The sequence below is a fragment of the Oryctolagus cuniculus genome, chromosome 1 (genome assembly GCF_964237555.1).
Source record: "Oryctolagus cuniculus chromosome 1, mOryCun1.1, whole genome shotgun sequence".
NCBI classification, from domain to species: domain Eukaryota; kingdom Metazoa; phylum Chordata; class Mammalia; order Lagomorpha; family Leporidae; genus Oryctolagus; species Oryctolagus cuniculus.
In genome coordinates, this window is record NC_091432.1 from 77,089,252 (window position 1) to 77,104,500 (window position 15,249).

The following is a 15,249-nucleotide window of genomic DNA, read 5'->3' on the forward strand; positions in this document are numbered from 1 at the left end:
TAGACCACCAACGTAATAGGTAAGTAGATAATTTTATGTGGTAATAATGCTGGAACAATCTTTAGCAAAATATTAAAATCTGTCAAGAAATATCACACTGAATTCCTTGTCACTAGGGGCCATATATATTACTCATCTCAGTACTCCTTATAGCTGGCTAGCACAGACAACAAAAAGTGGATTGATATTTTAAGAATATACTTACCTGGGAAAGGTCTGGTATATCACCTCTGTCAATTCCAACTTGCTGTAAGAAGAAGCAGCATTGTATTTAACACATAAAATTATAATATAATAAAGATGATTTATAAATGAAATCTGAGATGACATCTATAGTTACTACTGTTAATATTTCAGATAGACTCCATAAAAATCAAGAAATCACCATTTCTAAGAATGGCTTAGATTTTTTTTTATTGTTCCAGAAGTTCTAACAGTAGGGGAATTTGAGTTGGAAATTCAAAAGTATTTAAGTTACCATTATCAGGCCTATGAACACCTATATAAGCTATCTTTCCACAATCTGAAAAATCCAACTGTGTCATATATAAAAACACTACTGCAAAAATGAGAAAAGTTAACCATAAACAAGTTCCCTGGGGCACAAAAAAGTTAAACAAATGATAACATTGACTTTATCTTTCTTCATAAAATATGCTTACCCTGTCAATTACCAGAGGGGATGCTTTTGAACAGCTATGTTCAATAAAGTAGGTCAGATTTTATATAAATGTCAAGTGATATCTAACCATGACGTAACTATCTCCACAAAACAACCCCAACAAACTTTGATGTTGTTAAGGCACTAGACAATTTCCAACAAAAAATATAAAACTGATCTGGGCATTGTGGCACAGCAGTTAGGCCTCTGCTTGGAACATCCAAATTCCATACTGGAGTGCCAGGGTTGAGTCCTGGCTATGCTCCTGATTCTAGCTTCTTGCACTAATTTATATCCAGGGAAGCAGAACATGATGGCTCAAGTATTTGATTCCTGCCACAACCAGCACTGAGTTCTCAGCTTTTATCTGGTCCCACCTCAGCTGTTATGGCACCTGGGGAGTGAACCAGCAGATGAGATGAGAGCTGGTAAGCAGGTATAGGTGGGTGTATGTTTGTGTGTGCATAAATAGTGCCTTCTTCAGGTTTTAGTATGTGAAATGAAATAACACTGACTTCTCTTTGAAAAATCATTAAATCTGAAATAATTTTCAGTAGGCTTCATAAAACAGCTGATTAACAACAAAGCTATTTTTTTCAAATGTCTCAACATCTTATTCCACCCTATTCCATCTGCTACATAATAGCAAGACAGTAACAGAACCTAGAAAATATGCTAATTCCAGAGTAATTATACTGATGTAACTGACCAAATTATTCTGGAAAGACATCTAGCAATGATGGGTATGGGAGAAAGAAAACAAAACAAAAAACCCTTAAGACCTGTCTTGGTGTTAGCAAAACAATGCCTATATGGATTATAATTGCCTTCTGTGGCAATTTCAGAAAATTGTTTTTTAAGGAGATTTGCAAGATTAGATTACCTTTTAACCTACATCCTTAGTTCTCATAATCAATGCTAAACAAAAAATACACAACATCTACTTCTATAGAACTAAATCACTTTCAACTACATGTCTTCAGATGTGAAGTCTCACTGAAAGATCTGTACTGACACTGACTATTCTCTACCACATAACAGAATAAACCTCCTAAAATACATGACTATTGCCAAACATAAAAATCACTGCTACCACTGTATGACATCCACCTAATTTCATAGAAAAGTAAATAATTTTAAATATATTATCTTTCATTATTCAAATTTGAATAAAATATATTTTATATATTAAGTATATTCATATAACAGATTCATTATAGTGAATTAATATAACAATATAAAAGGGGGCTTCAAAAAGTTTGTGGAAAATTTGTATAATCTTCCAATACCATTTTTCCAGGAACTTTGAAGCCCCTCAAATAACTTACCATATTTTAAGACTTTGCTTTTATTAGAATTCTGATTACCTCAGAATCCATACTTACAAACAAAAAGTAGGAGGCACAGTTACTTATACACACTTTACCTCTGCAACTTTGAGAAACTCTGAGATTCTTGTCATTCTAGTCAGGAACTTCTTATAGATGTCAAGACCTTCTTTGCACTGGTTCTTTTTCATATCAAAATATTTTTCTGCCAAAAAGTAAATGGAAAAATATTTTACTTATATAAAAATAAGTCACTAAGGAAAATAAATCACAACTCCAGAGAGATCATATAGGTCTCTCAAAGAACATACACACATCCTGGCAAAACATACGAATCTTAAATTAGCTCAGATATTTAACATAAATTAGAAGAGTCACTACCATTATACTAAAATGGAAAAGTTCATAATACTAGTTTGTTTCCCAATACTACTTTCTTCACAATTCCCTAAATATACATTTACAAGTAAACACAATCATACTTTACTCCATTTAAAATAGCACTAACATCTATTTCCAAACATTCTTACTAGTAGCACATTAACAAGGACTGAACTTCACACCATCCAAATGGCATATATCAAGCAGCAGTAAAGAGCTGCTGTTTAACAGATAAAAAGCAATACAGAGTTTATGTTACACTAATCATACTGTAGAAGACTATGCCTTCTACGGCTTTATAAAAATGTTTTTCATTTGTAAAAAAAAAAAAAAAATTTCCCTATACCAACAGATTAAAGTATTCCTGAACAAACTTGTGTATTCCAGCTTATGAAAAACCAATTTAAATGATTACTTTAAAAGGGGTGAGTGGGACAGCAATGTGGAGTAGTAAGCTAAGCTCCGCCTGCAGCACTGTAATGCCATATCAGCACCCAGTTCACATCCCTGCTACTCCTCTTCCGGCCCACCTCTCTGCTTATGGCCTGGGAAAGCAGTGGAAGATGGCCCAAGTGTTTGGGCCCCCTGAACTCACATGGGAAACTCAGAAGAAGCTCCTGGTTCCTGGCTTTGGATCGGCTTAGCCCTGGCCATTGTAGCCATTTAGGGAGTGAACCAGTGGATTGAAGACTTTTCTGTCTGTCTCTCCCTCCCTCTCTCTCTCTCTGCAACTCTACCTCTCAAATAAATGAAAAAAAATCTTTAAAAGGGGTGGGGAGAAAATAAGCACACTGAAATGAACATACTTGACATATGACATTTGATACTTTGATAACCTTTGCAGATAGTTACTTGTCTACTTCAAAGCCCACCGAAATGAGAATTCCTAGGCAAGATTAACTACATCCCACCTATGCTATATACACAGTAATTCATTACAAATTCATAAAGTATTTCAAAAGTAAAAGGTACCATTAATAAAACTCTACTCACTGGTTCGTTCCCCCACAACACCTGGGGATGGAACAGGCCACTGTCAAGAGCCGGTAACTCAATCCAGGTCTAATATGTCTTAGGTGGCAAGGACTCAAGATTCTGAGCCATCACAAGCTGCCTCCTTAGGATGAGCATTAGCAGAAAGCTGAAATAGGGAGGGGAGCCGGGACTCGAATCCAGTCCTTCAGACACTGGATGAGGGGATCCTAAATAGCACCTCAACCACTATACCAAACATCTGCCCCTAAATAATTATTGATTTTTAAATTGAGTTTTAAAAAAGATCAATTTTACAGAGTTTATTATGGAGTAAATCTTATGGAAAACAAGATTTTTTCTGGTATAAAGAATGTTGGTTTTACCTTTTTTTTTTTCTGATTGTAGCAATATATACATAACATAAAATTTACTATCTTGGGGCCAGCATTGTAGCATAGAGGGTATCAGCCATTGCCTACAATGCCACCATCACATATAGGCCCCGGGTCAAGTCTCAGCTTCTCCACTTCCCATCCCTATTAACAGACCTGGGAAAGCAGAGGAAGATGGCCCAAGTTCTTGGGCCTCTGCACCCATGTCAGAGACTACAATGAAGCACCTGGCTCCTGGCTTCAGCCTGGTTCAGCATTGGCCATTGCAGCCATTTGGGGAGTGAACCAGAAGACTGAAGACCTTTCTCTATCTCTGTTTCTGTAATTCTAACGTATAAATAAATCTTTTTTTAAAAAAAATTTTACTTCCTTAATACTTACCATTTATAAGGCATTTTTAGGTTTCTAAAAATTAATAAACTACACAGAAAAAAAATCAAAGATACACCTAAAATCTATCAAGTTCATCTGAGCTGAACATTCTGGATCTATTTAATCACTTGGATATACATGGTCATATATAATACCCTTTTCTCCAAATAGTTAAAATACTTGCATATCTCTGAATTTTCAGACAGCTTTAAGTAATAACTCAGACAATATTATTTATCTACATGACATAAAAACCAAAATGTTCTTAGATTACTTACCCAACAGGTTAATAATTCCTTCATTGTATGCTGCAAACAGTCTAATGGCATCTTTGAACAGGAGCATGAAGGCAGCATTTATTACCCCATTTGTAAGTTCATTGCTATTAACCTGGAACAAAATGGGAAAATAAGATTAGCTAATCATCTTAAAATGATAATGACAAAAAGACTTCCTTTCAATTAAAAACAGTAAATTCAAGCCTTCAGGCATTACAGAAAAAAAATTCTTCCCTAAATACATACATAATGAATATTGTAATACAAAATTTTCTCTGGATTGTTGCAGAATTACAGCCAAATCATACAAAAGAGCCACAAGTAAACAAAAATCTAAAAGGCTGGGGCCGGCGCTGTGGCATAGTGGGTAAAGCCGCCACCTGCAGTGCCGGCATCCCATATGGGTGCCAGTTCAAGACCCGGCTGCTCCACTTCCGATCTAGCTCTCTGCTATGGCCCGGGAAAGCAGTAGAAGATGACCCAAATCCTTGGGCCCCTGCACCCGCGTGGGAGACCCGGAAGAAGCTCCTGGTTCCTGATCAGCGCAGCTCAGGCTGTTGCAGCCAACTGGGGAGTGAACCAGTGGATAGAAGACCTCTTTCTGCCTCTCCTTCTCTCCGTAATTCTTTCAAATAAATAAATATTTTTAAAAATTATGCTGTAACAAAAAATATCATTTGTTTATCAAGAATACTGCAATTTTCTTCAGTTTTAGCTGAAGGAATGAATCAAAGAATAAAGCAAATTAATTCTAGGTTACTTTTTAAATAATATAAATAACTTATATTGTTACATTTAGAAAAGCCTAAGCACCAAGTTCAATGGTAAATGAGAAAAGAATAAAAAATATATGCAGAAGATCTAACAGGTTAGATTTTCATATATAGGAAGTATTCCAATTACAAAGTAAATAAGGGAAGGAAGTTATGGGGGGAAAAGACGCTATAATCCAAAAGTTGTACTTTGGAAATTTATATTTATTAAACAAAAGTTGAAAAAAAAGTAAATAAAAGACAATTTAGAAAGTAAAAAATACACGCGAATAACAGTGAAAAGGAGTTCAACTTCACTTATCAGATAAATTAAAATATATTGAATTGTTTTATTGAAATATTCTTTGAGCATCAAGATTAGCAAGTATCAAAAAGTAGACATAACTCAGTATGGATAAGAATGAAGAAAAATAAGCACCATTGACAAGTGACTAGTCCAACTCCTCTGAATATAAACAGAATACTAACTCAAATTTAAATGTTTATATTTTCTGAAAATCACTAACAATGACTTAGGTTAAAGGAAAAACCCTTTTCGGCATGAAACTGTCACAGTCCCATTTACTAACTTGAATTTCTAATATAAAATATCTTAAAACAGATGTCCCATTCCCACAAAAGAACAGAATTGAAATGCAATCTTACAATATTTAACAACTGGCATAATTTAGTTCAAATAAAGTTCCAAGAAAAATCCCATGGAACACATCTTTGGACAATAACTATATAAGAAACTATTACAAGCACTATTTGAATTTCCCTAGGGCCGGCGCCATGGCCCACTTGGCTAATCCTCCGCCTGCGGCACTGGCATCCAATAGGGGTGCCAGGTTCTAGTCCCAGTTGCTCCTCTTTCAGTCCAGCTCTCTGCTGTGGCCCAGGAGTGCAGTGGAGGATGGCCCAAGTACTTGGGCCCCTGCACCGACATGAGAGAACAGGAAGAGGCACCTGGCTCCTGGCTTTGGATTGGCGCAGCGCTGGCCGTAGCGGCCATTTGGGGAGTGAATGGAAGGAAGACCTTTTCTCTCTGTCTCTCTCTCACTGTCTATAACTCTACTTGTCAAATAAAAAAATAAATAAAAAATAATTTCCCTGTATTTCTTAATAACTGTCATGCTTTGCTTTGATTCCTACAAAGCATGGAAGTAAAATATTAAATTGTTAACTGAAGAAAATCCTTACTTTTTTAAAATTTATTTGACAGGTAGAATTATATACAGCTGGTCAGCTGTGCTGATCCAAAGCCAGGAGCCAGGTGCTTCCTCCTGGTCTCTCATGTGGGTGCAGGGGCCATCCTCCACTGCCCTCCTGGGCCACAGCAAAGAGCTGGACTGGAAGAGGAGCAACCGGGACTAGAACCCGGCACCCATATGGGATGCCGGCGTCATAGGCGAAGGATTAACCAAGCGAGCCATGATGCCAGCCCCTTACATATTTTTAAAATCTAAGCATCATTATCAAAAAGAAAAGCAGAATTTTGGGGCTGGCGCTGTGGCACAGTGGGTTAAAGCCCCAGCCTGTAGTACCAGACTCCCATATGGATGCCAGTTCGAGTCCTGGCTACTTCACTTCCAATCCTGCTCTCTGTTATGGCCTGGAAAAGCAGTAGAATATGGCCCAACTCCTTGAGCCCTTGCACCCAATGGGAGACCCAGAAGAAACCCCTGGATCTTGGTTTTGGATAGGCTCAGCTCTGGCTTTTGCATTCATTTGGGGAGTGAATCAGCAGAATGGAAGAACTCTCTCTCTCTCTCTGGCTCTACCTTTCTCTGTAACTCTGTCTTTCAAGTAAATAAAATAAACCTTTTTTAAAAAAAAGCAAATTTTTGGATCAATCATTTGCTTGTATATCCTCAAATTCTAGAGGAAGAGAAAAAGCTCTTAAGAATTAGAATAAATCTAAAACACAAAAATGGAAAATATTTAGGCAAAGAGAAATTTAGAGTAAAAAAGTAGTCTGAAAACTTGAGTATAAAGTTCTAATCAATTATAATTAATTTTTTTAAATCTTAAATTACAAGGCATAATCAACTTACATTAAAATCAAGAAGTGCATCCATTTGATTTTGAATAATTGGTACAGTTTTAAGGAGTTTTTCTGTGTTCATTGTTCTCATAACTCCATCAGCCCTATTATCAACAAAAAGAGAAAGAAACAAGGGAATTTGTCATTAAATCTACATTTTGAAATCCCACCTGGATCTCTGCTTAAAACAAAGTTGCTACGGAATGTCACATATTTAAGTCATTATTGAACCTGAAGCCTTACACAGAGATATTATAGAAAAAGTAGAAACAGGAAATATAACATACTCATTCAGAATAAAGGGTGTATGGGGTGATGGCACTGTATCAGAGTGCCAGTTTAAGTCTTGGTTACTCCACTTCCAATCCAGCCTCCTGCCAACGCACCTAAGAAAAGAGCTAATGATGGGCCAATTTCCTGGGCCTCTGCCACCCATGTGGGAGACCTGAACAGAGCAGGCTCCTGGCAGATATCTGGGGAGTGTACCAACAGATCCCTGTCTGTATCTATAAATAAGTACTTTTTAAATGAGTAAAACGATGTAAGGCATGAGACGTAAGAACAAAGGCTCACTTCATATAGCAAAGTCTATAGCACACTTTTCACATGAGGAAATCACTGGATCTTCAAAGCAATTCATTCATGTAAAGGGCAGTTTTACAACTTTTAAAAACAGTAACAGAAAAATCACTTACCTCAAAAATCACTAAAGAGTCAAATATTATGGAATCAGTATTTTAACAATTTTATCCATAACTCCAATACCAACAGCTTGTAGTACAGAAAACTATGTTGAAAACCACTCTATTACAAAATAAAGGACAATTTTACCAAGAAATTCTGATTGTTAAACAACATACTTAATAGGAGTACTTTTAATAAAGTACTTTGTTAAATATTTCCAAATAGATGAGTTAGAAATAATATTTTTCTAAAGACAGAAAAATATTAGCAGTATCAAATAAACTATAACTTCACAAAACTGATACAGAAAACTCACTAGATTTTTTAACAGGTACTAGAGTTGTTGCATATTTTGTGCATGTCTAGAGAGAAGGCGGGAGAATCAGTATTATTATTAACTGGAGATTCTAAGTAAAGCATACAGTTCTCTGTAATATTCTTGGAACATTTCTGGAAGTGAAATTATTCCAATGTTAATTTTTAAAGGTCAGTAAGCTCGTTAAAATACTTTACCACAAAGACCTTCATTTAGAGTGAAACTAGATTCAGATCTAGATTCATCTGACTAGAAAAGCATGTGGGCTCTTATCACTATTTTGATGAACAGCAAAATAATCACACCTGATTAATTTTGGAATGATGACATAAAACATTTAAGTTCTGCTTTTAAGCAAACTCTAGGAAGCAGCAGATGATGGCTCAAGTAGTTGAATGCCTGCCACCAATATGGGAGGCCTGGATTAAGTTCTTGGTCCCAGCCCCAGCCATTGCAGGCATCTGGTGAGTGAACCAGTAGATGGGAGCTCATTCTGTCTGTCTCCCTTTCTTTCTGATTCTCTTAAACAGACACACACACACACACACACACACACACTGAAATATTTGAATAGTAGAGCAACTCAGAAAAGTGTTCACCAGGGTATTTCTGCAAATGCCAATTTGCCCACAGGGTAGTCCTTTATACTCTACAAGGTGATCAATGTCCCAACAGAATGTATTTAGTGGCTTTTTCCTAAGGTTTCACCAAGAGGAAAAACCTGTGTTCCAGCATCAGCATGTACAGAATCACTGACTCTATCATTTATGTGGACAAGGTCACATACTAAGATGACTGTTATTTAGGATGCAGCAAAAACTAAACCTAGCTTCTATATTCAAGACTAAAAGGAATCTTAAATAAACAGCACAGAAAGAAGATTCAAATAAACAGAAAAATAGCTCATTCATGCGCTAGAAATTTAATGTGTTATGATGGTAATACTGCCCAAACCGACACAGATTCAATGCAATTGCTATCAAATCTTAGCTGTCTTTTCTGCAGAAATTATAAAGCACATGATAAAATTCATGTGAACATGTAAGAGGTCCAAAAACAATCTTGAAAAAGAATAGAGTTGGAAGATACATATTTTGATTTCAAAAAGTAACAATAATCATCAGAGTATGGTCCAGGTATAAAGATAGACATTTGGGTCAACAGAACACAATTCAAGATTCAGAAATAAACTTTTACTTATAGTTACTGGGAAAAAAATCTTTCCATAAAATGGTGCTTGGACCATTATAATGGAATATCTATATACAAAAGAATAACTTAGCCTGCATACCTCATACCATACACAAAAATTAAATTCTAAATAGATCAGAAACCTAACTGCAAGAGCTAAAACTACAAAATTCTTAGAATAAGACATGACAGTAAATCTGTCACTCTGAGTTAAATCAAATTTTCTTAAACATGATGCCAAAAATATAAGCAACCAAAAAAACAGATCAACAGGACTTTATACAAACTAAAAATGTTTGTACTTCAAAGGACAAAATGAAGAAAGTGCTATGAAAGGGGAAAAATATTTGCAAATCATAAACATGGTAAGTGACTAACATCCAGAACGCATGTAGAACCCCCTTATCTTTGGCCAATGTTTCAAGACCTAAGTGGATGCCTAAAACTGTGGATAGCACAAACCCTCTATATACTAAATGACTGCAGGCAGGGAGCATGGATATGCTGAGCAAAGGCTTGATTCATGCTAATCAGACCAGTGTGCAAGTTAAAATCTGGAATTCTATGTTTAATATTTTTGAGGCCCAGGTTGACCATCAGTAACTGAAACCACAGAAAAAGGGGTAGGAAAATATAAAAAACACTTGCAACCGGTCAGAAGATAAACAACACAATTTAAAAGTGGGCAAAGGATTTGAAGAGACATTTTTCCAAAGATAGACAAATGGCCAATAAGCACATAAAAAGATGCTCAAAATCATTAGCGATCAGAGAAACACAAGCTAACACATATGTCCTTACATATGTCATAAGTGCTGCAACTTGCATACATCATACACTAAGTGAAAAAGTCAGTCACAAAAGGCCACATATTGTAAGATCTCATTTATACAAAATACCTGTAATACGCAAACCTAGAGACTGAAAGTAGATTTATGCTCTGACAATCAGGAATGGAAAATGACTATTAACAGGCATGGGATTTCTTATCAGGGTAATGAAAATGTTCTAGAAGTAAATAGTAGTAACACAGTACACCTTTGTAAATACAGTAAAAACCAGGGAATTGTACCCACTAAAAAGGGTGATTTTTATGGTATTATTTAAAAATTACCTGATATGCCTCTTCAAAGAAGTTACTCTTTCAAAAGTAACTCATATTCCAAAATTTATAATGGAATTATGAATGTTTATAACTATAAATGCATTTATTATTGATTCATAATTCATGTTTTATATTTTAATATTCATGCCATATAAAAAAACAGCTCAACTCACCCTCTCTTCACTTTTGTGAAATCAAATGCAACTTGTCTGTATGAAACTGCTTTTTCATTTAAGTATCTACTATACCGCCTAATAAATGTAGACATATCATATCCTGTAAGAAAAGAAAAAGGTTTCATAAATATTATAATCATAATTTGCCTAGAAAAACTTATTTTATTTTATGGTAAAATCTTAATATTCCAACTCAGTTTGGTGGCATAAATTAAGTTTAATTAATGAACATTATCATATTAAATTAAGATTTCACTTTTTTAAAGTTAGATAGACCATATATATGTGGCTTGACACAAATCCTTTTTCTTAGAATTCACTAAAATAAAAGTTTGCTTTGCTTATGATCAAGACTTTTATTTTTGGCCGGCGCCATGGCTCACTTGGCTAATCCTCTTTCTGCAGCGCCAGCACCCCGGGTTCTAGTCCCGGTTGCTCCTCTTCCAGTCCAGCTCTCTGCTGTGGCCCGGGTAGGCAGTGGAGGATGGCCCAAGTACTTGGGTCCCTGCATCCGCATGGGAGACCAGGAGGAAGTACCCGGCTCCTGGCTTCAAATCTGTGCACTGCTGGCCGTAGCGGCCATTAGGGGAGTGAACCAACAGAAGGAAGACCTTTCTCTCTCTCTCTCTCTCACTGTCTATAACTCTCTCTCTCTCTCTCTCTCACTGTCTAACTCTGCCTAGCAAAAAAAAAAAAAAAGAAAAAAAACTTATTTTTTGTTCATCAGGAATTGAAAACACTAATTCTCTTTTCCAACTTGATAACCTAACAACTGAAAATTAGCATCCTATAAAACTATGATCCCATTCTTGAAATTAGACTACATCATTTTTATATGCAGACTCATGAAATCTTTACTTAACAATCATGACTTATGTGTCAATCTTATAAAAAGTAGATTAAATTACTGCCTAGCACAATAGAAATGGCAATATGTAAACTTAAGACACAATAAAAATCAATTAGAGTAAGGTTCTCAATAAAACTTTCTGAATGAATACATTATGTATTCTAAGATATTGGTTCATCATACTCATGAGCTCTGAAAACTTCAGCATCATGAAACCCCATCAGTATTCACAAACACCAAAAATCTTATGTATTTATTAACGCGTTAATAAATTGCCTCAAGGAAGTCAATAAATGCTTGCTTCTCATAAAAAACAGATCCATTTTTAACTCATGCTTATCTATCAAATTTTAATGATAAATTCTGCTACTTTAAAAAGACAATACTAAACAACCATCAACCCCATCCCACCCTGCCACAAAACAGATAAAGTGACTAGATTTCAAGCAATCACTAGTGGACTTTAGAGAGTCTTCCATAATACATTCCTCATCTTTTTGGTTCACATCGTTCCCCCTAATCTACTCTACAACATCCTCTCTGTTAAGGGACATACCTTATCCTTCAAGGTTCGACCTCTTAAAACACTCCCAGAACTCTCTCTTTGTGCCCCCATGTTATTCTTACCCTAAGTAAAACTTGGAACTACTATGGCAAGCATACTGGCCCAACAGTTAAGACTTCAGTTGGGATGTCTACATCCCATATTGTGGTGCCAGGGCTCCATTCCTAGCTCCATTTCTAATTTTAGCTTCCTGCTGATGTGCATCCTATGAGACAGCAGGTGATGGCTCAAATGGTTTGGTCCCTGCCACCCATGTAGGAGATCTGGATTGAGTTTTTGGCTCCTGGCCTTGGCCTGGCCCAGTCCTGGCTGTTGCCCCAACCACTAAGGCATTCGGGAAGTGATTCAGCAGATGACTGTGCGCTCATGCTCTCTCTGTCTCTCCCTTTTCCTCACTCCAGTTCTATCTCTCTCAAATAAATAAAAAATTAAAAGAAAACATGTGTGTAACTATTAGTTGGATACAATCTAGAATTTTATTTACATGCACTCAGTCTAATATCCGTAAGTATTTAATAAAACGTATATACATATCCAAAATATATCAGCAATCAAAATTTCTTTTCAAAGACACCATGGAACACTGTCCACTGTTTATTTCATTTTTCAAATATGAGCCTTAAAAAAAAAAAAAAAAATACTTGGGGCCGGCGCTGTGGCGTAGCGGGTAAAGCTGCCGCCTTTAGTGACAGCATCCCGCATGAGTGTTGGTTTGAATCCTGGCTGCTTCACTTCCCATTCAGCTCTCTACTATTGCCTGGAAAAGCAGTAAAACATGGCCCAAGTTCTTGGGCCCCTGCACCCACATGGGAGACCTAGAAGAGGATCCTGGCTCCTGGCTTAGGACTGGACTAGCTCTGGCTGTTGTGGCCATCTGGGGAATGAACTAGCCAATGGAGGGCCCCTCTCTCTCTCTCTGTGTAACTCTTTCAAATAAATAAATTAAAAAAAAAAAAAAAAAACACATTTGGATATATGCTTAAACTGAGCTCTAGAGCAGTAGTTTACATATAGTTTCCCATAGACTTTTAAATAAAATTAACTGAAAAAGGAGAAGAAAACCAGAAATAACAGGATTAGCTGGCAGAGTTTCTTCCACATCCTTTAAAACAGGGGAGACTAATTTTTATTAGTTACACTAGGGTACTTCAAAACTTTCATAGAAAATGTAATTAAGCATAAATTTACTTTGGTGCAAACAATTTTGAAATCCAGTTTTCCATAATATGCATTTCCATTAACTTTTTGAAGACCTTTATATATATCCAGCTTCTGTTTAAGATTTCATTTCAAAATGGGACCTATTACTTAAATTTTCCCCCTTTAACATGGAGCACTATAACTCTTCATTAAAATGAATTTTGTTAACAATGGGTTCTACATACAGATTACTAGTTCTAGAATTTCTAGAAAATAGAGTACTCAATCCATTCTAAGTAATACTTTCCACCTACCAAATAAAAAACAAGCATTGAACTGGACAGCCCCTAACACAAACAGTCAGTTACTCAATTCCATTGATTTTACCTCCACAAGAACCACAGTTCAGGCCCTCATTAACTCTCCACTAGATGACCAGAGCGATGACTGGAACAGTCTCAACATCTTCAAGACTTGGTCCACTCTGTTCCAACCTGACTGAGCAATGATACTTTCTTTATAAGACATACTTCCTTTGCCCCTCATCCCTCTACTCAAAAAAACTGTGATAGCTTCCCATTACGTTATAAAATCAAACTCCATCAAAATTTTCTGTGCCTGATTTTGGCTCTGAAAAGCTCCCTAAGGGCTATCTGACACAACATGTTCTCCAAAACACCTTCCACAATTCTATTCACATTCCTTCACTCTATAAATTTTAAAAACTCCAAGTACTTTCCCATTCATATACATCTATGTACCTGTGTTTAAACAAACTCATTTTCTCATCCATCTCTCAAATCCCAGCACAAATCTCACATTCTCTAAAGACAGTTTCCAGATTGAGCCTCACTGTTAATAATTCCAAGTTGTTTTGGTATGTTCCTTATGAAGTTCTTCCTACAGCTGAAATTCTAAAATGTTAATAGCCTAGTTCTGGAACTAAATTCAACAGATCCCAACAAGACAGAATGTGCACAACTGGCTACAGCCAGATTATGGCAATTTCAAGTTACCAAATTTAAAGTAAAATAAAAAAAATAATATATGTGGGTATCAATGAACCCACATTATCATTTGAACAATGCTATACTCACCTTAGCTACTGAAAAATAACATTCTAACAACATCTCTTAAAGTGAAGCATAAAATAATAATAAAACAAAAACAATAAAAGTATGTATACAGTTATTTCCTGTGTGCCGGGCATTAATACTTATTGACTAGGTTAAGCCTCATGATAACCCTATTGGGACGGTACTCTCATTACTTCTGATGTTACAGATGCAGAGAAGCAAAGTAATTTGCTCAAGTTCATACAGCTGGTAGGTGGTAAAGATGGGATTCAAACCTAGGCAGTCTAACTCTACAATGGATGTTCTCCAAATACTAATAATACATCTCTCACAGAGCTCTCAGTGTCAGGGAAGAAACCAATCCTAATCTTCCAAATTATAACATCGTTTTTTCTATCCTACAAGTATCAGTACAATGTGAAGTTTAAAACAGCACATTCTGAAGACAAGAGTTCAATTTTTTAGTGATCACTAGGTGGCATTAGCTCTGATTTTCTACAGTAAGTTGTCTTTACCTTGCAATCCACTTTTATCCAAAAAATTGCTCAAGTTAAACAACGTGTTTCTTGAAGCCAAATACTGAATGAAGCGCTAGGGATTAAAAAAAAAAATCACAATCAAAATAAGGTACTGCCATCATATCATAAACTTTCATGTGAAAATGAGAAGTTATGATTAATACATCCTATTAGGTTTATCTGGTTTAAACTTTTCACCCTTATTCTTCTCATAACTAGTTACCAAACACAAAACCAATACAGATTTTTCATTAGCATTATAGGAATTTATTAAGTGTAATGCCTACGGCTGTAAGTAATAATGTCAAAATAATAAAAGGAAATCAGCACTTTTAAATTGTACCAGCAATTTTGTTTTTATTGCAGCACATTAGTACTACAGCTAATCATATTCAGATGGTGTCTGTATGTTAAACAGCCACCTGGTATTCCAAACTTTACT

The 15,249-nt window shown here is 35.9% G+C and overlaps 1 protein-coding gene across 19 annotated transcripts in view; it reads right to left on the bottom strand.

The window, feature by feature from the left end:
• Positions 1-15,249, bottom strand: part of PICALM (phosphatidylinositol binding clathrin assembly protein) — a 116,480-nt gene that overhangs the window by 50,059 nt on the left and 51,172 nt on the right. For 18 of the 19 annotated variants that reach the window (XM_070076422.1, XM_070076427.1, XM_051821357.2 and 15 more), the window contains exons 3-8: positions 14,805-14,880; positions 10,656-10,758; positions 7,197-7,290; positions 4,388-4,499; positions 2,088-2,194; positions 206-247 (exon numbers count right to left, since the gene is read on the bottom strand). In XM_070076422.1, coding sequence (XP_069932523.1) covers positions 206-247; positions 2,088-2,194; positions 4,388-4,499; positions 7,197-7,290; positions 10,656-10,758; positions 14,805-14,880 — 534 coding nt within the window. Of the gene's footprint in view, positions 1-205; positions 248-2,087; positions 2,195-4,387; positions 4,500-7,196; positions 7,291-10,655; positions 10,759-13,600; positions 13,716-14,804; positions 14,881-15,249 lie in introns of those variants that run through there. The other variant, XM_051821366.2, reaches the window with a different exon arrangement.